At 39.1% G+C, this 26642-nt stretch overlaps 2 protein-coding genes across 3 annotated transcripts in view; both read right to left on the bottom strand.

Annotated features, from left to right (window-relative positions):
* znf609b (zinc finger protein 609b) overlaps positions 1 to 13989 on the bottom strand; it is a 37833-nt gene extending 23844 nt beyond the window's left edge. The window contains exon 1 of one of the 2 annotated variants that reach the window (XM_061275902.1): positions 13229 to 13989. In XM_061275902.1, coding sequence (XP_061131886.1) covers positions 13229 to 13987 — 759 coding nt within the window. In that variant the 5' untranslated portion in view covers positions 13988 to 13989. Of the gene's footprint in view, positions 1 to 6446; positions 6702 to 13228 lie in introns of those variants that run through there. The other variant, XM_061275903.1, reaches the window with a different exon arrangement.
* Positions 13990 to 14013: 24 nt separating this feature from the next.
* The window catches only part of trip4 (thyroid hormone receptor interactor 4), an 84879-nt gene continuing 72250 nt past the window's right edge, over positions 14014 to 26642 (bottom strand). The window contains exon 13 of the mRNA XM_061275907.1: positions 14014 to 14115. Within this exon, the coding sequence (XP_061131891.1) occupies positions 14114 to 14115 (2 nt within the window). The 3' untranslated portion in view covers positions 14014 to 14113. The remainder of the gene's footprint in view (positions 14116 to 26642) is intronic.

The raw sequence follows: 26642 nt of genomic DNA, 5'->3' as shown, positions 1-26642 counted from the left end.
TTTACGTGACGCAATTTGGCGCAATGATAAAAGCAGCTTGGCCACAACAATGTCACTGAGACATTTGCTTAATGATGACATGTGGCTGCAGGTCAACAAAATTGTGTCAGCTCACGAACTGGCAGGGTATTTTGAAACAAATTAACCTCTGCTGCTTTTTATATTATTCAAACAACTAATACGTCTTTTTCGGTAGTGTTGTCGGGGGAGCAGGGGTAAAGTGAAACCCACTGTAACGTACAAAATCTTGTCTCTTGCTCCCAGCTGCTCAGCAGAGGTCTCCTGCTTACAGCCATCTGAGTTTGATGACCTTGTTAGTTTGAGTGCCTAATCTGCTAATGCCCTGATAAAAATAAACAGTCAGTCCAGTCATTGTAGTCCTCCTCCTATCTGTCTGCAGCTGCTGTCCACAAATACTGATGATACATCCGTCTTTGTCCGTTCGTTGGATTTAGTCACACCGGCGGCCTCAACTACGGTGTTTGCCAAAACTATGACTGATGTCCATTAAAATATAAGAACACCTAAGATTTCTAATTGTTATTGGGGAGCTTTGACCAAGTGGTTAAGAAACCCTGAACTGTTCCCTGGGCAACTCACGTGTGCATTACAATTGAAATGGGTAAAATGCGTTCATGTACAAAGTGTGCAATATCATGGTCATAAGATATACTGGAATAGATATATTAAATTCAACCACATTCTTATAAAAAGTGTAGGAAAACAATGCAATAATGCATGTAAATATATCTATGCTGCATATGAACAGCCAGTCTTTCACAATTTGAAAGGGGAGTTTTTTTTTTCAAAATTGCATGTTGTGTATTGAACAGCTCTGTCCCCTTCTGTCCTTTCGCTTGCAAAACCCATTGGCATTGAGAAAAGAAGCGTCAATTATGAAGGGATGGAATCTTGCCAAGTTTGCACTATTGTACGGATTGTTACTGCCCAATCGGGGTTTTTACATTTACAAATGTAGTTCCACCACGACATGCATCCAATGGGCAGTGCGGTGAAATATTGTCATCTTCACGCTACCAAAATTAGGTCAGACAGCAGACAGGACAATATAGAGCTAGCTGGCACTTTAAACATCTTATTATGAAACGACCAAACTGTTGAGTCCTCCAGAGTAATCAAATAGTAATATATTCAACTATAACATTAGCAATGAGAAAATACCTCATTAGTTTTGACATATGACTCCAGTGATTAATTTAAAACCAACTGGTCCCTCTGTTCAAGGAATACACAACCCTCACGGATATAATTAAATATAATTTAAACATCGACATTGAAATTTAATTAAATATGAAAGTACATAGTAGAAATAATACATTGCTAAAGACTAAGCAACCCAGCCTCAAACTCAATGCTATATTAACTTTTATTGATGCCCTCAACACATTGTTGAAATTGTTTTCAAAATAACTTGTGATAGCATATCAATTTTATTAGCATTTTCAGTCAAATAATTTTCATGAAAAAACAAAACAATTGTAAGCCATATTAATTAGTACATAAGTATCTTTATAATTACGTAACAGTTATATGTGAAAAGTGAAGTTGAATGAATACATGATCAAGAACAGATAGCGAAAATATAAAAGAATGAAACGTGTAAAAAAATAAAATAAAAGAATGTGTAAGTAAATACGAAAAGAACACAATGTCAAATTATGTTTTTAAGATAAAAGATTTGGGAGATAAATGTGTAACTCGGTACAACGCATTCAGCCAGGAAAAAGCTGCTCAAACACATGTATATTACAAGATTCAAGAGTTTTTATTCCCCATGTTTGAGCGTGCCAAACAAGGAATTTGACTTTGGTAAATCACACCCTCTTTTCAACATTTAGGTGACTAACAACACAGGACATGTGAAAAATGGCAAACATGCTCATGGTCCCTCGGGGTATAATCCAAGACTGATATTTACTTTGCTCAAATCATAACATTAGCACTGAAAATTAAAAAATAAAATGAGAATAAGAGTGAAGAAAAATGACTCTGGACTATTAAACAACCTACAACAGTAAATCAATATCCGCTGAGACGGAGTATGCAAGTACTTATGTATGCTGTGACAGTGATGGCTTAATGTATATGGCTCTTATTCCCAAGAAAGGAAATCTTGCATTGCGTTGAAGGGATTTAGATGAAGTGACTCGAGCAAACAGCTTAGGGGAGAGAAATAAGGTATCAATATTAATGTAACACTGCAAGACAGCTGAAAGCGTAAAACTGTACTCTAGATGGGAGAATACAATCCAGCTAAGCAGAGTTTATTATCCACAGTCAATATACAGAAAATGTTTGGCAGGGTGATTTGCTATCTAAGGCCAGTTTATATGGCTGCTCTGCTGACAACCTAATCATAACTCTGCAATATTTTAACCGATTTGTGCTGTATGTAGCCCTGGAAAAGGCACCTGAGCCTATTACACAAATGTGATGTGACAGGTGACTTGATCTCCAAATCAAATCCTTTCTTGTCACTGAGTATTAAATGAAGAGTCGGATAAAGGAGAAAACACAAACACGTTTGTTCAAAGCAGAATTTGTATTTGGTCGATCTATTTTTTTTTTACTTAAATTAGAGTGTAAGTGACATTTTGAGGTTGCGTTAACATCTTTGATCACATAAAAAATGATATTCTCACGATGGTTAGATAAGCAAATACTGGGAGATTCTTCATTATTTAGGGAATTTTGCCAATCGGGGTGAGCAAAATATTGATACTGTTGCATATCACATTTATTCGAATGGTACATGATAAAACAGAATCAGATATGTCCGGCTTAAATGATGATTTTTTCTCATCAAGACTGACCATCTATGAACGATTGAATTATACTTTTTTTTAACATTTGGTTCGACAGCTTCATCTCAATCTATGAAGATTGAAGCCTCAACATTGATCACCTTTACTTGTGTGTTGTGCTGTTGCATTGTTGTACTGAAAATGGCTTCATGCTAAAAGCATGAAACATACACAAAGTGTTATAGTCTCAATAGCAAAACCACCCAATGCCGGGTCAATTAACTCCTTTTCACTGCATTGTGTTATTGTGGGATTGCAACCCATGGTAAAATACATCTTTGCCATTCCCACCTATAAAGACTACTATATAAAGCATTGAGAACGACTGTCTGATAAGACGTTCCAGCTCAGATAAGTAAAGCGACCCATCTTCAAGCAGAATCCATTGCATCATGAATGTTTGACATTGGTCCCAAAGGACGGACGTGTTCTCACTTTAATTTCTATAGTTTGTATAATCCCCTTTCGAAACCCTTTTAAGGGTGAAATAGAAAGGCCCTGCAAGCAAAGAGATGAGTGGAAAGAACGGGAAGGGAATAATCACAAGGGCCTAGCTGTCTATGTGGATTAGAATGGAAAAGAAAATCCTTTCATCTCCAATGTGTTATTCCGGGCTACAAAACATGTATGCACAGCCATAGTGTGCTAAACATCAAATACATACTTGACAACACAGACAATCCAATACTATAATGTCGTCAAATTATTTTAGAAAAAAATGGAGTTATAATTGACAACGTGTAATTACGTTCAAAAACAGCACAGTCACCGGATGTGAGAAGAGCTTCGAAAAAACTTGTCATTTTGAAATAAGCATGGCTACTCTATTTTTGCAATACAAGCCTTATAATAATACTCCAAAAATACAACAAGGGGAAAATCTGAATGAGAACAAACTACCAAAGTACTCTGATGTGAGTGAAGCAAAAACATGTTTTTTTTTTTTTGTAGTCTCACAGATTTGGCGCTAAAATTGTCAAACGTACAGTAGTTGAGTTACAAGAGGTAACAGTAGATTTGCCATAAACGACAACAGTCTATGAAATGCCCAATCTGATTTAGAGCTGTCACAATCAATTGTTTTGATGGGCGACTAATCACTGATTATTTTTGCAAGTAGTTGACTAATTGGATTATGTGTAAATCACATCTCATCACACCAGCAAGCAGTTGCTCTTACACAACAATCATTAGCTTTCATCTTGAAGTGTTTAAATCGAAGTGTTGTAAACTCTCGAGAATAACACACTCGAATATTATACGCCGCCCCCGAACCACAAAAATCACCCCTGAAAATCAGATTTTACTTCGTGCTCACGTAATACGCCTTCCCCTTATTTGCTGGTAAACAAAATCATAAACTGAAGGTTTAGCTGCCTAGCAACTTGATAGCTTGTGATTTCATCTGCTGACATTTTTTCTGTGGAAAATAAAGATCTTTTACTTTGCTATTTTTAGGGTCTGCTGAAAAGTAATTATTTTGGACGTGTAAGATTTTGCTCGGCCCGACGCCAGTAATATGTTAATTACAGTTGACAATGTTGGACTGCGTTCATGTCTGGAACCATTATTTTCTCGTTTTGCAAATCTGGAAATTCAGTGTCGGGGACATTAAATGAACGTGCCTAGTTTCTTTTTTTTTTTTTTGTAGCTACCCACCTAGTTTCGTAGCAAGCGTCTATTATGGTATCTATTTGTTGTGCTCTCATTCATGTCGACGCGCTTTCGTTCATGTTGACTTTAATTCATGTCGACGCGGTATATCTTGTTTGTACATTTTTGTTGATTCATAATTGCAAAAGATTATGCATGTTGTGAAGAGTTACACTGGCTGTCAACACTCGAGCCCACAGTTATGAATAGGTGGTCCTTAGGAGGGGCAGAATTGTCAGTGGATTTCATGTGTGTGAATGAAAATACTTTTATCTCTCCAAATGTCACCATTGATAACATATGTTTAGGTGTTGACAACCATAAACCTCTTGAAAATCAGATGAGAAATGACAAGTTATGACTTGTTATAGGATCGGAGATTAACCTAAGTGATGGAAAGCCCGAAGCATAAACAAAGAAAGGATCTGCTTGTGATCCAAAACACACAAGCTCATCGTTTGTGAAGAATTGTGAAACCTCATCCAGGCTCACTCGTCTTTATTGATGATGTAACTCATGATGGTAGCAACAGAATCAATGGTTCTAATCAATGGCTGGAATCAATGTCTTTAAGATTAAAATTGCTTTATCGATTAACTTGATAATTGTTTAGTTGTCAATTTATACAGATGACACAAGAGGTGGGAATTTTTGTGCCCCTCACGATTCAATTACAATTCGATTACAAAACGATTATTTATGTATCTTTATGTGAAATAATGAACTCCCAAAACACATTTCTATTTTTCTCACTATCACTTGCAATGGCATCCTTAAACAACATTCAATCAATTTAGAGAGCTAAAAAATGACAATTACACTGACACTGCATTGTACAATGCCTTTTGCCAGGGTTTACTTTATAAAAAGTTCACACCAATAGAGAAAGATGACAGTTCTTGTTATTTGAAGGTGTTTTGGTGACATGGCACCAACATTTCCAAGATTACACACAATATTAAGATCCTTCATTGTTTCCAAAAGATGTCATATTTGGTAACCGCAGCATGTCATCATGCAGGCTTGGTGGGCTGACACAGAAACACATTACAAAAATGGTTCTGAAGTTAAGTATGAAACCCGAATTGTCACGATTATTACACAGAAAAAACTATGGTGCAATAATTTACGTGGAATTTCTCTGACCAGATCAAATATTTACGAACTAAATGTATTTTAGTTAGTTCTGTCTTTAGTTACATCTAACCTAACCCAACCATTTAATCTGGTCAGTTTTTTTCCCCTCCTATGGTGCACTAGAACAAAAGAAAAAATCAGAGCAGTTAAGTTATTCGCCAACTGTCCATTTGCAGAGACAGATGTCCAGTCTTAAAAGCAGCGAAACAATTACACAACCCCTATATCACTTGGTTTGAAAAAGGCCATTCTTGACATATAATTACAATACAATTACCTTTGTGGCGTTCTCCCCCATTCACTCATTACAGAATCCTGCAAACCTTATCATGCACATGTAAAATGGCAACATGCAATTAGTCTGAAGACTGCAATGTCCGGGCACCACTTTGTGTATGTACTTTTACAACCATTCTGTGAGTAGGACATAAAAATGGCAGACCAACCTAGCTGTCTTTTCCCTATGCTGTGTGCCTTTAAATGTATTCATTTTTACTTGATCACTTTAGTATCACTATGACCAGAACAGGCCCGATCTCACTGAGTGGCGAACAATTAAGTGTTTTTGAAGGCAGTGAATTTTGCATTCGTTTCGGAGTTTGTAAGGGTTCGTTCAAGGTCGTAAAACGTTCGCCGGATGTTTGCCGAACCCTGACGATAACGCAACATTTGCTGTCTTCGAAAACACTCGCAATCGCTCGCAGCTCATTGGTGCTTTAGGCAAATGTTTCTGTGAAAACAAAGCAATCAGAATTTTACACAAAAATGGATAACATAATGATAACAGAAAAATCACTTAATAGATAGAATAAATACATTTTGCAAATTTACCCCATGTAGAGCAGAAGTACTCATACGATTGGGCCAACTTCACTCCAGCCATTGCAAATTACGACCCCGTTTGAGCCACCTCTTCCCTCGCTGGTAGAAAATTCCACTTGTGGGGGGAAAGCCATGTCTGCTCCTCCCCACTGTGTGGGTTTTGTTCTGTTAATCAGACCACATGCCTCAAGGATTCAGGAATCCAAGCGCTCTCTGCCAGCTCCTCTCACAGCCGCAGCAGCCTGTGACATACTATTCAGTGGATAGAGGGTTAAAGAGTCTGCCTATCCATTCATAACACTGGCCAACTATCCTCGGGCAGTTTCTTCCCCCCACCCAAAAGCCCACCTTCTCTACCCCACAGACACCCTCTCCTTCATTTCACCACTCAAAAAGAACATTTTATCTGTCTTCTGGAGAAAAAGCCCAGACAATCCTCAAAGCCAGGATCAGAGACAAACCTGGAATGTATCAAAAGGTCACTGTCAGATAAAATAGAGCATTAGGCACTCAAAGCATGTCATTAATACTACTCTATTATCCAACTCTACTCTTATTTTCAACAACTATTCCACTCCAAAAGATTATGACTCCTAGTGGTGATAATTTGGGATCCCCTACCCATCTGAAACGAAAAGGCAAACGATTTGTTTTGCTTGATTTGCATTCTCTTAACTTTCCTGCACAGAACACTCACTACTCATGCAGAGAGGGGAGAAATGAGGCACACTGGAAATTTGTAGGCTAACAATGGAAGACAGCTGGCTCTTGCTGCACATGTCTTTCAAAAGCTGCATGAGTTGTACAAGCCTTTGCTCCCTTCCCCCCTCAAGGCTCCCCTCTTAAGCAGGCTGATCCAGACACAGCAATACACTTCATGGAAAGCTTAGGAGAGAGGGAGGGGGAAAAACAAAGCATAACAGGGGGGGCTTTGTTTGACAGCTCCGTGGTTGCTTTCTGCTCATGTAGACAAACATACATGCAGATATGTAAACACACTTACTGATAAAACAAAGAAAATGCAGTCTCATTGCTGATTTCAAAGACAAATTAAGCTGTGCTCTTACTCTTAAATTCTAACTGCTATGACCAAATACTTAATCTTTGGGGCTTAACTTGGAACAGACAGCCCCCTTATCTGCAGCAAAACCATTACAACTGTTTAGATGGTGCGCATGAAAATAAAGCTCAAGGCCAAAATATCCAATCACACCGATTAGCAAACAAAAAGACTACTGTATCCCCGGTTAGTTCATTGTCTAGGACACATTCAGAAAAGCAGCACTTTTCGCACACAGATTTAATAAAAACTGTAATGAAGTGAGGGTCGTTCATAATATGCAACATGACCTTCTTCCAAACTCTAGCTGGGTACCAATTTCATTACCAGGTCACAGTTATTTGAAATTTACATTTTCCAAAATGGATATACAATCTTCACACTCAAAAGACAATTTACGGTGTCAGACTCTAAAGATTTAACCTGCTAACCAGAGACTTAAATTGGGACATTTAGGAAAAGATTTCTCATGTATAGTGCGGTGAGGTCTTATTTTGCCAGCCAAAGTTGAGGAGGACATGATTCACATTTGCCAGCTGTAGCTGTTTTTTGGCTGACTACATTTGTGCCTGGAAATAAATGTGTGGTAGGACAAACAAGTAAATGAATTCAAAGAGCTTATTTAGTTCCAGATCACCACAGGCTCCACTCGAAATGACTGCACGCATGTGACACAAATGAACAAAACTCATGGTGTGTTGACTCAAAGAAGTCTCAAACCTAAACTCAGCTCAACATTGGCAACAAGCTTAACACTATAGTAATGCATAATGCTTTCAATAGTAGTTATGAATATGCCTTGTCAAACAAATTCATTGAAGCATAACATCTGGATGCAAAGTAGTTGCATTTTTGATTGAGTTTGATGACACAAATCAACAAAGTCAAAGTGACTACAACTAGAGTTAAAGACTTAAGATTTAGGGTCCAGATGTGGTGCCACTTGATAAGGATTTGTATTACCCTTGGAATTACCCCAAACCACAGGGTGCCTGGTCTGTTCATTAATCTCGTACAATGACCGTCGCCACTGCGGTAAGGATCCTTGAACGTCAAGATACATTTTTGAATTCCTAACAGATAGCATTCAAGTCAACATTTTAAACACGACGCATGGAGAACATTTAAAAAGCTTCTTTCAGTGAGTGAACTGGCAAACAATATAAGTCCAGGCAGAGGTAAATATAAATAGAAGGATCCGTTCACTTCATCTGACATTAACAGCAACGGTGGCAGTGGCGGCTGAACTCTTTCATTAAAGTGCAGCCATTCCTTCCTCGCCTCCTTTCTCAAAGTAGCACTGGCAATGTAATTTTCCATGAGAGCCGCTCCATTTATCAAGGCCATTGCCAGATCAAGGCAGCTGAGGAATGCTTCGCGCCTCTACAAATGTATAATGAGAGGTGGGAGAGTGAGATACACTCAGACGTGGATAATGCTTGTGTGAAGAAACTAGAGAAGATTTATTCAGCATGTGCTCTCCAATGCTTTGGGGAGTTTTAACCTCATACACTATAACATCTTATCAACAAACCTGTTGCTATTTTATATTGAGCAGCAGGATTGGGATTGTCATCTTCTGGTTCCAAAGCTGAAGTTCTTACAGATGAGCTATTGTCGTCTCAACAATATTCACACAAGCTGATGAAGACTACAGAATTCAACATTACATGGGTCAAGTGTCAATTCAATTGTTTCACTCCGAAATGGCACAAATCAGACATGCTTCATGGCAGCAAAAAGAGAAAAGGTCACACGGAATTCTGTAGTATATATATCGGATCGGAATCAGGCCCTATCCAAAAGTGGGGAAATATCACTTTTAACACTGCCAACTAGGATTTTTTTTGTAAAATGATTTACGTGGTCATTAACGTTAACACAAATGCATATTCTTATGTGAACAGAATTGTGTGAGTCAATAACGCTTTCAAAACCAGTATATTCCATAAAAGAACTGCAATTACCCAGATATCTTCATATTCTAGTTTTAAAAAAAAGAACTGAATAAGGCTACATTTATATGATGACGATCTGAGCCCAAGAGACAAAAAGTGGCACCTCCTTAAACCAGGATCAAGAGTTTTCGGGCTGTATGTTATGTTACAAATACAAGCAAATTTAGCAGTAGCTACACAAACTAGTTTGACTACATTTCTTAGTATCGTCACTACAACAACAAATAGCTTTGCTGTAGTTAAACTACACATTGTGTTTTACCTGGCAGGCATTAGGAAGATTAAAGATTAGAGTTAAGATTAGATTCGCAGACCTTTAAGTTACGTACTACATTTCCTTTCTGTCAGTGAAATGTGCATAGAAGAGTGAGGCAATGCCAGAGGTCTGTACATCTCTAATATAATTCCCATGGGTGAGTGAATTTTCACAGTCCACTTTTAACATCCAAAACTTCCATGAAAAGGACATGTAAAGCTAGACTGTTAACACCTGAAGCTCAATTTTACACCCTTCGATTCTACACGACTTTGTCTAATGCGGTTTAGTCATGGACCCCAATTTTTTCGTCATTAATACATTTTCCAGTAGTACTTTAAATGGACGATATAAGAACCGTACAAAGCTAAATAACTACCCCGTAAACCTTAGCATTAGTGGTTTGATGAATTTCTGTTACCAATTTAAAGGCGTTAGATCATAAGAAGTTGGGCTCTTTGATCTTTATGACTGCTTCATTACAGTGTTGGGGATAACTAGGATCATTTCTGATTCAGAAAGGGGGAAGTTCTCGGAAGATCCTCATCCACACAGAGCACTGCCAGGACAATTGAGGGCTCCTTTCGGCAGCCCTCTGCTGTGACATGGACATCCACTTTTTATTTAATTGATTTTCATGTTGTATCATTTGTGCCCTCTCTGCATCCATTTCAACCTGGTGATCCTGAAAGGGGGATCCTTCCATCTGTGGTCCCTTCTCAAGGTTTCTCATTTTCCCCCTGCTAGGGTTTTTTAAGTTTTTCCTTGCCCTTTTGGGAGCTTAAGATCAGGGGATGCTTTGAGAATAATTGTCAATTTCTGTCTATGTGAAGCCCTTTGAGACTGCTTGTGATTTAGGGCTATACAAATAAACTTGACTTGACTTGAGTCACTCACTAGTCAAAGAACGTGACCGGACACAGGAGTAGAATAAGTGGCTGCTTTATTCACTCTTCCATCCAATTCACATAGCATCAAGATGACTCAATCCACCTGATATTGTCATCTGCAAATTGCTTCTCTTGAAATGACATGACATGAAATGTCAACAGACTTCGATCTGTGTGTGGAGCATTCAAGGTGATGGACGGCAAACACACCCCTTCGGCTGCCCAACATGCCTGACATGTTCTCTGTTTGGCATGCACAAACTTGGTCAATAAAGCTGATTCTGATAAATTAACGTAACAAAAGGACCCCTCCGGCTGCCTAAAAACACGGCTTTCTAAAAAAAACAAGACTTTCTTCGTGAGTCATCACTTTATCGTGGTGGAGGGGTTTGCGTGCCCCTTTGATCCGAGGAGCTATGGTGTCTGGGGCTTTATGCCCCTGGTAGGGTCACCCTTAGAGATAGGGTGAGAAGCTCGGTCATCTGGGAGAGACTCGGAGTAGAGCCGCTGCTCATCCACGTTGAGAGGAGCCAGATGAGGTGGCTCGGGCATCTCATCAGGATGCCCCCCGGACGCCTCCCTGGGGAGGTGTTCCGGGCATGAGCCACCGGTAGGAGAACCCGTGGACGACCCAGGACGCGCTGGAGAGACTATGTCTCTCAGCTGGCCTGGGAATGCCTTGGGACCCCCCCGGATCAGCTGGATGCAGTGGGCAAACTGCAGATAATGTTAACATTTTTGCTAGGCCAAGACCTATGTAGCTAATATCCCAGGAGACAACAGATACATCAAAGCTTTCTAATTTGAAAGGGAATTTTAAGACAAAGTTTCTAAATTGAGACTTTTTTAAGTTACCTGTATTTATGTGTAATTGGCTGTTTGCATCTGTAGGTTGGTTTAAGCATTTGGTTGTAAACGGTCATTTTGGATGTATGCGTATTAGGCCTACTTGAAATACTGTAAATACACAGGAAACCCAAGCAAAGATGTTCCTGAAATCTCATTGGACAACAAGAAACAAGGCAAAGTGTCCTGGATTTAAGTCATCAAATGGGCTTCCTAACACCCCCCTCCCCCCTACAAGGTTTAGACCAGCAGGAAAATGATGAAGGCGTGCTTTGCACAAACTCCCTCCCCCACACGCTGCTCCAACAATCATAGCGGGGGCTTGTGGGATTAAGAATGGAACACGATGACAGACAAAAACCGTCCTCAGCACCGCCCTGTTCTTGTGTCTTTTAAATTGTGAGAGCATGAAAAGGGTGCTGGGAGGCATACAATAGACACAGTGATAGCTCAGCCCTATGAGTGAACAAGATAAGTATGACTGAATAACTTACACAGATCATTACATTGTTCTAATGTGACACTGTTCAAATGATTTCACCCAGAAAGGAAACAAGATGTTATAGGTTACTTTCCTGCACCATGTCGCTCTCTCGAGTTTTAAAGGTAGATAGCTACATTGCATTAATGAGAATATATCAACTACAAAACAACCATATCACCACCCTCCTAAAATAACACAAAAAAACAGAACCAAATACTGATGACGTGAATTATTAATTTTGTTTGAGGGTACAATTGAATGATCTGTTTAACTAAGGATATGGCCATTTTGAAGCAGCATCAAGAAGAGACCTTTTTTGACACTATGACTTTGGCCATTATTTTGAGATGGTGGCTATATTGATTCTGTGGGGGGGGGGAAAAAAGCGACTGCCCAGAAGCAGCGTTTTGAGGAAACTTTTCTGGAGATGATCGAAAACTGGAGGATTTGTACTGCATGATGGTATCATCGTGTCAGACAGCCACAAATTGGAACGGGCCCCACAAGTACAATTTCAAGAACCCCACAGTCCCAGGTCCTGAGATGTACTTGGACAATAATAAACTCAGCCAGTTCAAAAGACAATTTTCACAGATGTTAGGTCAACAAAAAGCAACTGTGCGTGAGCTATTTTTGTCTTTTTGTGTTAGTTTTGCATTGTTGTAATTAACCCCCATGTCACTACAGGGAGTCTTGTGCATTACCATGCATTGCACAGGGAAGTTATAAAACCCGCGGTGAATTCGAACACAGACGGGGTTGACAGGAAGCCAGCGGTTTTCGACTGTGTCAATGCCTCGTAGCTATTTGTTTTTACGGTGAGAAACATACGTTGTTATTTTGGTTACTTTTATGTGATGAGATATTTGCCGTGCTCTTTCATTTGGAAAATAAATCTGCACGTATTTCCTTTACCTACACCAACCCAACTTCCCGTCTGCTTACTACGTCAAGGGCCAAGGCACAGGTCCTCACTCCGTTCATCAACCCTGGGAAGCGACTATAATGGGTTTAGTCACTTCATGTGCTGTTATTGCCTTTCAAACCTATTCCATTTATAATGCTGATATCTTCATCCAAACCACTCAGGGATGACTTAAAATGTCTCTTTTTTTGTAGTATATCAAAAGGAAACCTTTTTTTAAAGAAACTCTTGTAACGACAAAGAAAGTCAGCAAATCCCAAATAATAAAATAAAAAGGTAAAATCAATTCAAATCAATCAGTCTGCACTAACAGCAATAACGCATAAGAAAGTATGCGTTATGGTGTCTGAAGTAAAAAAAAAAAGGACCTACCTTTTCATTTTTCACCTTCTTCAAGGCCTTGCATTCAGCATTACCGTTTTCAATCTCCTCTGGCTCAGTTTTTGTGGTTAATGCTGGTAATATCCCAACAGGTTCAAGAGCAATATTCCCAATTTGATTGGCTTCTACTAAGTCCGTTGATTGTGTGCCCTCGAAGGGTGCATTACGACAGTTCCCCAGAGCAACTTGAACTTGAGACACTACCTCCTTCTCCACCGCAGCAATTGCAACAACTGCAGCTCCCTCTGTTTTGTCCTTTTTACTTTTGCCCGGAGCCCCTTCTTTGTCCTTCTTCCCACTCAGAACACCTCTGGAGGTTTTGCCCCCTTTTTCAATGTTCTTCCCAGAGGTCGAATTGCTGCCTGCGACCACTGCATTTGTTGCGGTGCCAGTTGGCTCGCCTTGAGTCCGTCCTGGAGTTTCCTTTTTTGCCCCATCTCCAGTTGAAGCTTTGCTATTAGTGTCCTTGGAGTTTTTACTGCGCTTGTATTTGGATTTGCTTTCCTTGCCTTGAGAGCCAGACACTGGGCTCACAAATCTGATGTTGTCAGGCAACGCTGCTACTGCACTGGGTGGCGCCGCCATGCCGTCCTTGGTGTTAGACATCTCAAGTTTGTCCTTCTCTAAGTCAGCGTCGAGGTCAATAATCAGATTTCCAACACCAATATCCCATTCATCCCCGCTGTCATAAGTGTCCACCGCATTAGAGTCCACACCTTTCCCGCCTGCAGTGCCACCACTTAGGGACATTTTAGTGCCAACGGCCCAGGATTGCTTCAGTGAGGTCCAACGCTATCTCGGATGGTTGGGACTCAGGGGCAGGGGTTAAATAATCTTCACGGTCTAATCGTTCCAGTTCCATTTGGCCACATTTTGTTCTGAAAAGAAAACACAATTCAATATAAGTCAATCATATGTAAGAATGCAGACATCAATAATCCAGCAAATAGCATTTCATTAGTTACAAAGGAAAATGTTTTCCCATAAGCCAGTCATTCTGAGATGATCACTGTGCAAATCCCTGTGATACTACCCACTGGTGTTACAGAAACCCTTTCTTCATAATCACTTCCCCCAGTTACCATGACAACTGCGGGAAATGTAGCCTAAATCCTGCTTTGACAGCCAATGTGGCCCCACTGTTCTGAATGACTGGCTGTATTTTCACAAGGCACTGCTGTTAGTGTCACTATGATACACTCTCACATGTTGTTTATGGAGTCGTGCTTTTTCAAATCAAGATGACACTGGTAATCTTGCATGATCGGGTTTTAAAACAAACAAGTAAATAATTAAAATGGTTTATGTCAAAGAGAATTGTTGTACAAACATGGACTTGAGGTTAAAATATTTCAGATCAAATAAAAAGAATGATACATTCTGGTATGTTTCAATTAGTTAATGTGATCTGTTTAAATGTGTTAAATTAAAATACATCCCAGTTGGTATCACTGAGATTTTATGGATCCAGTTTTGGATGAAAACCTTCATAAGGTGTCAATAAATATGTGTCCGTGCTAAGCAATGTTGTGTCTTGCAAATTAATTTTCAATAGTGGTATGAAATGGTGTTTGCCTCTATCTCAGTTTTTGCTGTATATTTAGAACTTAAATATTTCGTAACATCAAGCCAATTTTAATACTTTCCAAAGACAACCCATCCATCCACCCATGGCATTCATTTGGGCGTGATCCAAGGCAGAAATCTCACTCATCTCATATTTGCCAGGAAACATGGAGGAATATTCTCTAGGCTGATGAGACAAAAGCTGCATTTTTTTGAAACATGTGCAAACTTTGTGACACAAATATGAAAAGGTATTTGATCATGCCACTATTCAAACATTGTGGTGGCAGCGTGATGGTGTAAGGTTGCTTTACCCATTCAAGATCTGCACAACTTGCTGTGAATAATATAAAAATATAAACCTGCTGTCTAATTCTGCAAGTGAACATCCAGCCATCAAGAATTGACAATAAAGCTGACTCTGACTCTGACATTTGCTATCAACCATTTCAAAAACCTTTCTTAAGTGTTTAAAGGATCAGAAAAAGCTGCTTTTATCCTGCTAGGATTTTTCAAAGGGCTCCAGTTCTTGGAGCATTTACTATGTTGTAAACTTCCTTCGGTTTCTGACATGGCTGGCTGAGCACCATAACTGCAAAATAAATCAAATTACACTTAAGATGAGGAAGAAAAGAAGTGGGTGTGCACACTAGCAGCAAAACCAAACTCATGCATTGGATTTTGTGAGAAATGCTTGTCAAGTGCTTATTACGTGTGTGTGTGTGTGTGTTGTGCGTGCGTGTATCAGTGGGGTGCAGTCAGGGCCTTCAAAGCCTTTTCTGTAGGTATAAACGCTATTGGCAGCACATATCTACAATTTACAATTTAAATTTGTTTCATTCAGCAATAAACGCAATAATTTTAAATGAACAGAAAACACAGAGTCATTAAAATCCCAGCAACTGACATTTAAATCAAAATAAGTGTTTTATTTTTCCTGTCGTCACGTGCACCCTTTGTCGATTGGTTCATTTCGCTCTGTTTCTCAGGTTTACATTGCCTTCGAAATGGCTTACCTAAAAATAGAATCTCACGTTACATTATGGCTAACGCTTGAATCTAGGTCAGTAATTGCACAGGTTGGTGTTGCAAAATAGTGATCAATATCTATCTATCTATCTATCTATCTATCTATCTATCTATCTATCTATCTATCTATCTATCTATCTATCTATCTATCTATCTATCTATCTATCTATCTACTGAACAATCAGAATTATTAGCTGTGGACTTGTCTGGGTGACTGCCTTGCACAATTATCTCCAGTGCAGTTTGACAATACTGTGGTGACTGTGGTATGTCACCAGCATAGTTTACTACACACATCCATGGTGGTGATCCAGGACTGGGTAACACTAATTTCAGAAGGTACTGTATGTTCAGTATGCATTAAAAATGCGACTACAATATGTTTGCCAATTAACACTTGGCTTTGGCATACTAGTGAAAGCGGTCATTTGTCAGCATACTATACTTAACGGCAATCAATTCTAAAAGTATTCCATGGTGACAGCTCTAGTTCTGAGTAAAGGAATGTTTTTTTGTTTTTATTTTTTATTCTATTGCAGATTTTTACTCTATGTACAGCACTTTGTGTGCAGCAATGGCTGTTTTAAAGTCGTTCAGAAATAAAGTTGAGTTGAGTTATGAAAGGAATCTATCTTCTGTCTCTGTTGCAACTATTTCCGATGTGTAAAAAGGGCTCCAGATCATTCATATCAAATCTGGTTGTGATAAAGACAACCTTGTTTCTTTCTATAGATGACTCTAAAGTGGAACAGCAGTCAATAGCATGTTTTGGGGGGTGTTACGATGCAGCTGTCTTTGTTTGACTATGGAAACAGTTGTGGGGTCTAATTTGTCCAACACCGCCACAAAGGAGAGGTTGTAACTCTATCAGCAGTTGACCTACTGTACTGCCCTCAGCTGGAACTGCCATGCAAGCCGTTTTTGAAAAAGCCCCCCACTGAGGAAAATGTCCCAGTGAGATTCTCATTGAGCAAAAGGCATGCAGGTTGTGCAACACCCACAGTGCTTGCCCTTTTTAACAGATCCAGTTTCACCAAGTTAGCTATGACAAGGGACCACATGAGGTGAAATCTGCTTTGAACTTTAAGACTCATTTACCAAGCAAAATGGGCTCTTCTCATAACTATTCTGGTTAAAGTACAAAAGACGATTCGTAGACTATTTCCATTTATTTGATAAAGCATCACTGGGAGAGCTGTGTGAGGAAAATAGAAAGTGCACATTATCCGAGTTTAACACTCCTATTAATTTAGGTAGAATTAAATTTCCAATTGCAATTATTTTGGACACTATGTGCAGAGCATTTATATTGAAATTTACTTGCTCCCCTGGGGAAGTTCAGTTATTTCAACTCTTTCCACAATTTGTCATTTATAAAAAGTTAAAGTAAAAGACCATTCTAGTTAAAGACCCAACTATTCCCTCACTGTTGGGTGGAATTCAGAGAACAAAATCAATGCATGGATTAGTGGTGACATTAAACAAGACCATTTGAGAACTATTTTTCTCTGCAGGTGCTATCAGAAAGACAAGACAGTGTTCTTCACCAGAATCATCACAGTGATGTTCCTCCTGAGGCTCAGCGCAAATCTTGTTTTGATTTCCAATGCAATTTTTACAATAAACTGGACATTTCGGTATGGCACAGAATGTTTTGCAGTGTAATAATGAAAAGATAGATACACAATAAATGTATCTAATCTTAACAACCAGAAAATATTTAAATGTGATTAATAAAATGTTTGTATTGTTACAGTTAATCGCACATTTTATTTATTGTAAAAAAGAATCCCTTGATTATTTTTGAACATTTTGATACCCTTAATGTGAAGAAGAGGATGGATTTTCTTATGCAAACACATTTGTTTATGAAATTGGATTCAATTTCTAAAATGTCCCACAAATTGCCCTGATACAAAGGGTTCTTGTCGCCAAAAACAATATGGCCATAACAGGACATTGATGCAAGCCAAAACCTTTAAAGCATGAAATTCGCCCTCGTTCGCTCAGTGCGAAATCCTGGTAAACCATCCCCAACGCATGGGAAGTCTCGGTGCACTGCCTTAGAGCTCGGGGTAAAATCAGGCTTAGAAAAAGATCGGTCCCAGGGGGTAGCGGATGTCACATTGCTGTGGTCAACCCCAAAAAATCTTGGTCGGCCACTATTGATGGCCAGCTGAGCTGGGCGGCGGTGAAATGAGCCTGAAATTCCCCCATCACGGCAACTGGCCATTATCATGGAGCCTGGCAAGCCACACCGTCTCAGAAAGTTGGTCGAGAGGGCACACCATTCATCACGGCTGGGCCTCGGTTCAAAGCAAACCGTCCAATAAAATTCGCTGATTTTCTGTAACATATTTCAGTCTGATTAATTGTTTATTACACTAAAAGATTTGTTTCAAAATATACTTTACACATTCGATGATAATAACTGAAAATGTACCATTTCAAGTTAATTTCAGGTTAATTTGAGAGTCAATTAGTTGTTTATTACGCTAAAAGATTTGTTTCGAAATATACTTTGTACGTTTGATGATAATAGCTGAAAATGTACCATTTCAAGTTCCCAGATTTTTTTTTGTGGCATGACTAAAATGGCACCCAGATGCAATTGAAAATCCATCCACTCAACCCCAAATTAAAATGGGCTCAGTGTCCATCAAGTCTAATTGAGCAGAGAGCAAAGCCCCCACGACAACTCTTGAGTTATATTCCAATCACAGAAGGATTTAAGCAGATCGAACGGTGTCGGTATATAGACGTACGAATGAATTTGACAGATGAAAGTTTAACGTGAAATGTTTTCAGCTCATTTAGCAGTCATGCCCACATGTTTGAGAGCTGAAAACACAACACTTGAACTTTCATAATTTTTAAGGCTGATTCAATTTTATATTCATTCAAATTCGGCGAGACTATTTTAAGCGCTGTTCTCCGCACCGAGAGATTTTTAAGACATTTACATTTTCACTTTACAGGGAATATGAAGCCAGATTTTTTTTAAAGCAAAACAACACAAGGGCAATTAATGGTGAGAAGTGAGAAACAATTAAAACCAGGGATTAATGCAAATGTACATTGATAGATCAAACCGGAATGTTCAAGTAGTACATTGCTCCAGTTAATTTTGAACATTTAATCTTTTAGGCTGTATAACAGTTTTAGAGATCCACAAAACGCTATCTTGATATGCGCATAATAGATGGGGGCCATTGTGCTTTTATTATGGGCCCAAATGTGAACGGCATGTCAGACAGAGTACAATGTCACTGTTTAAAGTGGAAATGGAAACTAGTTCCACTCGTCGAGCAAAATCATGGAGTCCAGCCAGGCTCCTTGCAGCTGGTGTCAAAGTAAGCAAATAACTTCACGCAGCTTTGGTGGAGCGTTCAATACTTACAATCTAAGCAAAAGGGCAAATGTTGATGAAGTGATATATTGCAGATCTTCCACAATAACGCCAAGACAGGATGGCTGGTGTGGAGAACAATTGGGATTTTAGTGTGGTTTTAAACATAGGGTTGGCTAAAGAAAAGCACGAGATGGACATGTGCGTGGCAACTTAATATGCTGTCAGCTCAAATGCAGGAGCCAAGTTATACAGCAACAGTCCTGGGAAAGTAACAATTCACAGCACTCATATAATCAGCTTTTAAGTAACACATTTGAAAACGGACATCCATTTATAATCAGATGATTTGTTATTTTAAAATACTAACCAGGGGGCAGGGCTAGGGTTGCATTGATTAAAAAGTTATATCAAGAGGCAGCTATTTTGTGCGGATTGGGAAACACTGGTCACCTGTGGTGTACCTCAAGGATCAATATTAGCACTAAAATGATTTATATTACCGTAATTTTCGGACTATAAGTCGCACCGGAGTATAAGTCGCACCAGCCATAAAATGCCCCCAAAAAGTGAAAAAAAAACATATATATGTATATAAGTCGCTCCTGAGTATAAGTCACCACCCCCCACCCAAACTATGAAAAACAACGCGACTTATAGTCCAAACATTACGGTACATAAACGACGTAGGCAATGCTTCCAATATTTTATCTTTACCTGCTGTTATGGTTCTGTTGCAGCTATTTTTGACCTGTGCAAAACGGGCTACAGACCATTCACATAAAATCTGGGTGTGATAAAGATAAAACTGTCGGGTTATTTTAATTCTGTGCCCGTTTCTTTCTATGGATGACTTTCCAGTGGAACATGGGCTGCAATGCTTCAAGACAACACAAAATGTCGTACGAGACACTACTTTTGTCTGCGATACGTCAGTCGCGGTTCAAGGTTTGACTACATTTCGTGTCGTATAATACAAAACGGAATGTTTACGAGCAACAGCTTCAACACAGTGACTTTGGTTGTGCTGCATCTACCACAACAAAACATGCCTGACATGCAGTGCAAGGAACGAGCCCATTCTAGAAAATGAAAAGTGTACATGCTATAAATAACATGTCACAGTTATGCAAATAAAATTCACGGGCTGTTGTGCTGCATGGATATTATTATCAAGCAGCAAAGACTGAGCAAGAACACAGCTTTGAAACATTCAAAATCGTTGGTTTTCCCCTTGGAAACTGAGAGATTTGATTTGTTGCTTTGTCAGCATCAGAGCCTCTGTGAGACATCAGCTCGTAAATAATACTCTACTGCACTGTTTCATTACTCACTTTTACTGAGATTACTTTTACCTTGGTTTAGCTACGAAAACAATTCCGCATTGTAGCAAATTAATCGCTGAAATGGTCTTTTAGCACAACAGACCAATAGCGTGGTGAGGATAACAAATACCTTTCTATGTAGACACATTTCTAGACGTGGGTAAACAGACTACAGATATAATCTAACTCTGTTACAACATAAAAAGAACTCCGTCAATATGTGTCCGCTGACATGCAAATATTACACTCTGAGTGAGCACTGTGAAACATCATTTTGTTTTTTCATACTTTTATAGCACATGTAACCACTAAAAGAGTGCCAAAACCACGCTTTGAAACTAAAGTTGGCTGGGCTGCAGTGAAATCAGAAATAACATTCTTACTGCAAGCCAGAGCACTTAGACTGTCAAATACTATTAATGATCGCCCAATTTAGGTTTCATATTGACACAAATAAAATAACCTTCATAATGTCAAACAAGTTGCTCATCTTTCTTTGGACATAGTGCAAAGCAACGCGATTCTTGGGGAGTGAGCCATTAAGCTGCCAATTACAACTAAAGTGGAAAGCTGATGCGGGTGACAAAGTGCAGTCGAAGCAAAATGATCACAGACCATTAGGGAGGAAAGTCAGTGGAGAATACTGCAAGAACCCAAAACCCAATGCAAGCCTACAACATTTAAAGCTCTGAAAATGCAACGTGTACCAAACAATATGGCCACTCAACTCCTTATAATTTAACATAAAAAACGTGGTAAACAAAGTGCGAGATATTGACCTTGAAAAATTACTACCAGCAAACATTAAACAACATAAACAGTACGAGGGGATTCTTCCAAGAAAGTATAAGAGAATTCAAAGTCAAAGTCAAAAGTCAAAGTCAGTTTTATTGTCAATCTCTTCACATGTCAAGACACACAAAGAAACCGAAATTACGTTTCCTCTATCCCACGGTGACGAGACATAGTACACAATAGACATACAAGTAAACGACACAAAATAAAAACAAGAAGGCACAAACAATAAATAATAAGAGTGATGAATAAATAATAAATAAACAAATAACACAATAAACAAGAGAAGCAAAACGGAGCCAGTGTGCATACAGCAGACAGTAAGCATAGCGCAAAAGTACAGGACGCTACGCAGAAAGGGGGAGAGAGTTCAGGACGCAGAAAGGGGGAGAGAGTTCAGGAACCCAACAGCCTGGAGTATGAATCTGTTGGTGAGTCTGGTGGTGCGGGAGCGCAGGCTCCTATACCTCTTCCCAGAGGGCAGAAGATCAAACAAAGAGTGAGCGGGGTGACTCACATCACTCACAATCGTGGTCGCCTTGCGGGTGAGATGGGAGAAGTAAATGTCTTTCAAGGAGGGGAGCGAAGCACCAATAATCTGCACTGCAATGGTACAAACTGATACATTTTGCCGTTTTCTTTTTTGCTTCCAAGAATGTCGCTGATTTGCATTATAAAGACTTATCATTTCCTCTTCCTTTGACCCGTCTATGCACGCTGATTCACCAAAATATTTCATCTCTTCCTTCTGATTAACAGCCAGTCAACAGACTGGTTCGCATTTTTGTGCGGGTCTGTCGGGATTCATAATGTAAAATTGCAAGGGAATATACAACAAAGAATTTGAGACCAGATAATTGACAAATCATTGAAATGCATGATGATTTTTTTTGGACGATCCGATGTGGCCAATCCAATCAGTGGAAAGTCTGGTTACAGCAAAAAAACAAAACAAAAAAAACAGGAATTGGCCTTGCTTTTGGAAGGTGGCATATCTTCATGTTGGCAGACTCTACTAGTGAAATCCAAACGTTGCACATGCTTATCTAAATACCCCCGCAGAGTTAGGCCTCTCCTGACAAAAACATAACAGGCCACCGCTGAGCGACTAATAAACTGCTCCACTGTTTGCACCACCGACAGTTGCTGTGTTTCCATGTAAATGTCTAACTAGAAAGAGGGCATTGGCAACCATTAACCTTTAAATAACTGCCTCCCTTGCTCCCAGCGGCAGCTCAACATGAGGCAGAGTCAACTAAAGATCCTCTTACAATCTTATCAAACAAGGCGACATGATCTATCTGTGATCTACTCAGTTGTCAAAGCTGCTATTACGGTAGCACTGTAATTGTAGATAACGGTTTTAATTTTGCCGAACTGTGGAAAGGGCTGGTGTCACAGTATCGGTACACATTTAAAGCTGCATTCCGTGGGATATGCTCACAATAACCTTTTCATTTGGCCATTTGTGACTCACACGTCTTATAAATAGCAGATTAGCAGATTAAGCTGCCCACAATGGGTATTCTTGCAAGCCTATGAAAAGTAGTTTTCAGACTGGATCGGGTTGTAATTTTCCGGGCTCTTTCTGCGGATGACGTTAAGCGCGTTCTCATGTTAGCTCGTTGTCATAGCAACGTAAGCCATTATTTTGCTGTAATAGAACTGTACCACTTTTCAGAAGAGAGCGCCATCGAGCACGACCCAGACACCCACAGTTTCTCGGAGGAAGGCTCCAAAAAGAAAACCATGAAAAGTGAGGAAACATAAAGATTGACACTCAACGCCGGGCACGAACTTGGGTAAAAATTGGTTACGCATTTGAGTGGTAGATCGAAGTGATGTAAGGGACACACAAAATGATTTCTACTTTAAGGGTAAGAAGCGATGACTGAAAATAACCACTTTTTGGTCGAAACCGCAAGTGAGAGTGAGCGGCGAAATTTAACATGATTGAAACAACAACAATGGATGAAACTGAAACGTATGCTAAATGTCGTAATATTTCTCTCTGCAACCGTAGCATATTGTAGCTAGGGCATGCTAGTGGAATGACAGAAAGCATTCAAGGCCATATCACACTGAGCTGTGAATGGTTATTTTTATTTTTCGCCCGCAGGTGGCAGTAGCGATTACAAACTCAAAATCCAGCAGATGAGCAAAAATTCCCATTCAGACAACTGTTTTTGGTTTTCTTTTAAATAGTTTTGGTTGGGTTGTTTTCTTTTTCAATACTGTCAATATTGTTTCCATCGCTTGATTGACATTAAACTTTTGGGAGGCAATCACAGTGGACCGCACATGAACAAGACAGTGACCACACCCCCTCACCGCAGCAAGTTTGGCTGCGCATACACAAACCCGGCGCTAAAGCTAAAAAGCTAATCACTGCATTAACGCAGGCACTCGTTTTTTTTCTTCTTTTAAACTAAACAAAGTTTATTACCATCAAAAATGAGTGGTGTTGCTGGACCAAGTAAGAAGCCAAACCGTATCACTTTCATACGGAATGGGAGTTGGACAATCTTTTTACCTCATTGACTGGGTTGACAATCCCTTTAGCACCATCTAGTGGATGCCTAACACAGTAGCTTCTATTCTATGCGGCTTTTAATCCGGTGCGCCCTATACAAATTTGTAAAATAAAAGAATTCAATGAAAGTGCGCTTTATAATCCAGTTCACCTTATAGTGCAGAAAATATTGTAATTTGTGTTGCGCCAAGTAAAGCATTTCTAAAGGACAGGTCACATTCTGCATGACAGTCACTATCATCTTAGATAAAACACCGTGGGTGTGTGTGTGTGTGTGTACAATACTGGTTCTTGTTAGTGAACAATGATTAGCATGGCAGTAATACTTCAGATAGCGCTTAAGGGTCATATTGCTGCAATCTGTAAAAGTGATGGTGTCTATAGTATTTATGTAGCCTAAAGCATTTCTCCTCACAAACCTAGATTCACTTTACACAAAGAAAAAAAAAAGAATACAGGCAACCTTTTTTTTTGTTGCAAAGTTACATTTTGGTTGTTGTTTTAGTTTTTTTCCAAGTTTTTCCAACCTGATATTATTTGACTGATGCTCCTTTAGCCTTTCTGCGGGCGTTCAGCCAACCTGTCTTCCTGTCTCTTTTCTTTTCTTCCCTGTTTTGCCATACATGTCAACCGCTGTGGACCACTGTGTGGTTACATACCCATCTTGTGTTTGATACAATTTTCTTTAATGACTTTTATGGGCTTTAAAGATGATGTCTTAGGTTCGATGATGCGACAATGTAAACAACACAGACAGAAGAAAGAAAACTATTATATCTGGATAACTCGAAATAAAGGAAACTGGGTTAAAACTATTAACAGGTATTCAAGTTGTATGGGCTTTAAAGATGAGATTTGATGATGCAACAATGTAAATTACACAAACAGAAAAAAAGGAAACTATTAGATCAGAATAACTGGAAATAAACGAAAATGGGTTAAAACTATGAACAGGTATTCGGGATGGACGATCATAGAAATTTAAATAATCACAATTATTTTTTGTGATATTGAAATCGCGAGTAATAAAAAGTATTTTGTTGATTCAAAACGTATCAATTAAACTACCTAAACTCAAGTCCTTAAAATGACCATTTTAGCCTCGTGACTATTCATCCCTGCATGTTAGCCACGTTATTCTTGAATAAACTTTTGTGACCTTGTAAACTGGCCCTGTAATTGTAAATTACAAATAATGTAGCCTCCATTTGGCTTATGGGGGTCTCTTAAACCACAGATTGAAAGTTCATGACTCAGACGGAGGAACAGATTTGCTGCTTGAACTGACCGACTAAATAAATGACTCAAAGGCACAGTCAACTTGACAGAAACCAGATAAATTGGATTGAAGCATGACTGGTCAAGTATCCATCCGCAGTGAGAGTAAATTCATCATAAACTATACACGGCTCAAAGGTCAGAGTAAAACAATAAACTATGCCTGAAGAAACTCGACAAAGTTTTATCTGCTGGAGCAAAAGTGGTGAGGTTCCTACAAATGCTAAACAATTTTTGACTAAGTGCCTTCTAATCAGCCTTATTGAAAAAAAAAAGAGGAGGTTAGCCTGCTTCTTTATATTTGGGTATGACATCCATTTTTATTTCAACTATTTCAATCTGGCTCCATTATGTTGCCAGACTAATTGGAAAAGGAACAGGGCAGATGATAATTGTGTTACGCAGCCTCATCAGAGCTGCCTTCAATTTGATTATGAGAACCAACAATTGAGTTGAGGATTAATAATCCCAAATGAATATTTACATTTAGTTGACATTTGTATTACTTCTTGAAACATGTTGACACATTGTATTTTAGAAATAACATAACACATTCTATACTAATAACTATAATTTTAGTTTTACATTTTACAGTTTAATACCACTTGCATAGCATGGGACGTAGCATAAAAAGAAAAAAACCTTTGGCCGAGGAGGGGGTCAATACAGCACTAAATTACTTTTGAACTGGAGTCCAGGGTAAAGTTTGTGAGTGCTGAACATTTATTTCTGCCATTTTAGGCCTGATTTATAGCTGGAAAGTATCTGTGATCTGCAGCATTAAGAGCAACTGAAGCGAGAGCAATTAACAAGGTCATGCTACTTTTGAACAGCAGACTGAAAGCAGCACTCAACAATATAATGTCAAAGATGTAGAAGTAATTCGATACGGATTTGTTTTACAAGTGCAAGTAAAACAAATTATTGAGAGGCCGGTACTAAAACTTACATTTTACAGTGGTCCACTGCCCCGCAATGTAAAAACTAACAATATTTTCATGGCTTTTGCGGAGAAAGCTTTGAGTATAATCTGGGCACACATCCGAGGAAAAGATGTATCACACATCCCTGGCCAAAAAAAAAAAAAAATGCAATTGTGCAACTAGCTTTCAAGCTGTGCAATTTTCTGCAGGGATCAACTCTTGGCTTGTGATAACTCCAACCGATGCACTAAAAACAACTTTACTAGAGTGCACCATTTTGTGAGCCATAATAAAACTTTACAATTCCAATAACAAATTTACAATCTATTTTTGGGTATCGATAATGGCTCTGTTAAGCTAGTCTGAAGTGTACGTTTGGGGGTGGGGGGGGGAGTGTTTTGTATTCTTTTCTACAGTTTGCCATTTTATATTAATTGTAGGCCAACGAATGCATCAATTGTCAAAACAGAACAAATCTTGAAGGCACATTGGAGATTTCAAGGACTTGGGTCTCTACACACAAAAATGATGTAGGCCTGAAATTCATTACCAATGTAATCAAAGAAAATTGACTTAATTGCATCATGCAACAGAAAATGTGTTCCAT

This window comes from Syngnathus typhle, linkage group LG4 (genome assembly GCF_033458585.1).
Source record: "Syngnathus typhle isolate RoL2023-S1 ecotype Sweden linkage group LG4, RoL_Styp_1.0, whole genome shotgun sequence".
Taxonomy (NCBI): Eukaryota; Metazoa; Chordata; class Actinopteri; order Syngnathiformes; family Syngnathidae; genus Syngnathus; species Syngnathus typhle.
Note: the sequence above shows the minus strand (reverse complement) of the source record. Positions and strands in the feature narration are given on the sequence as shown.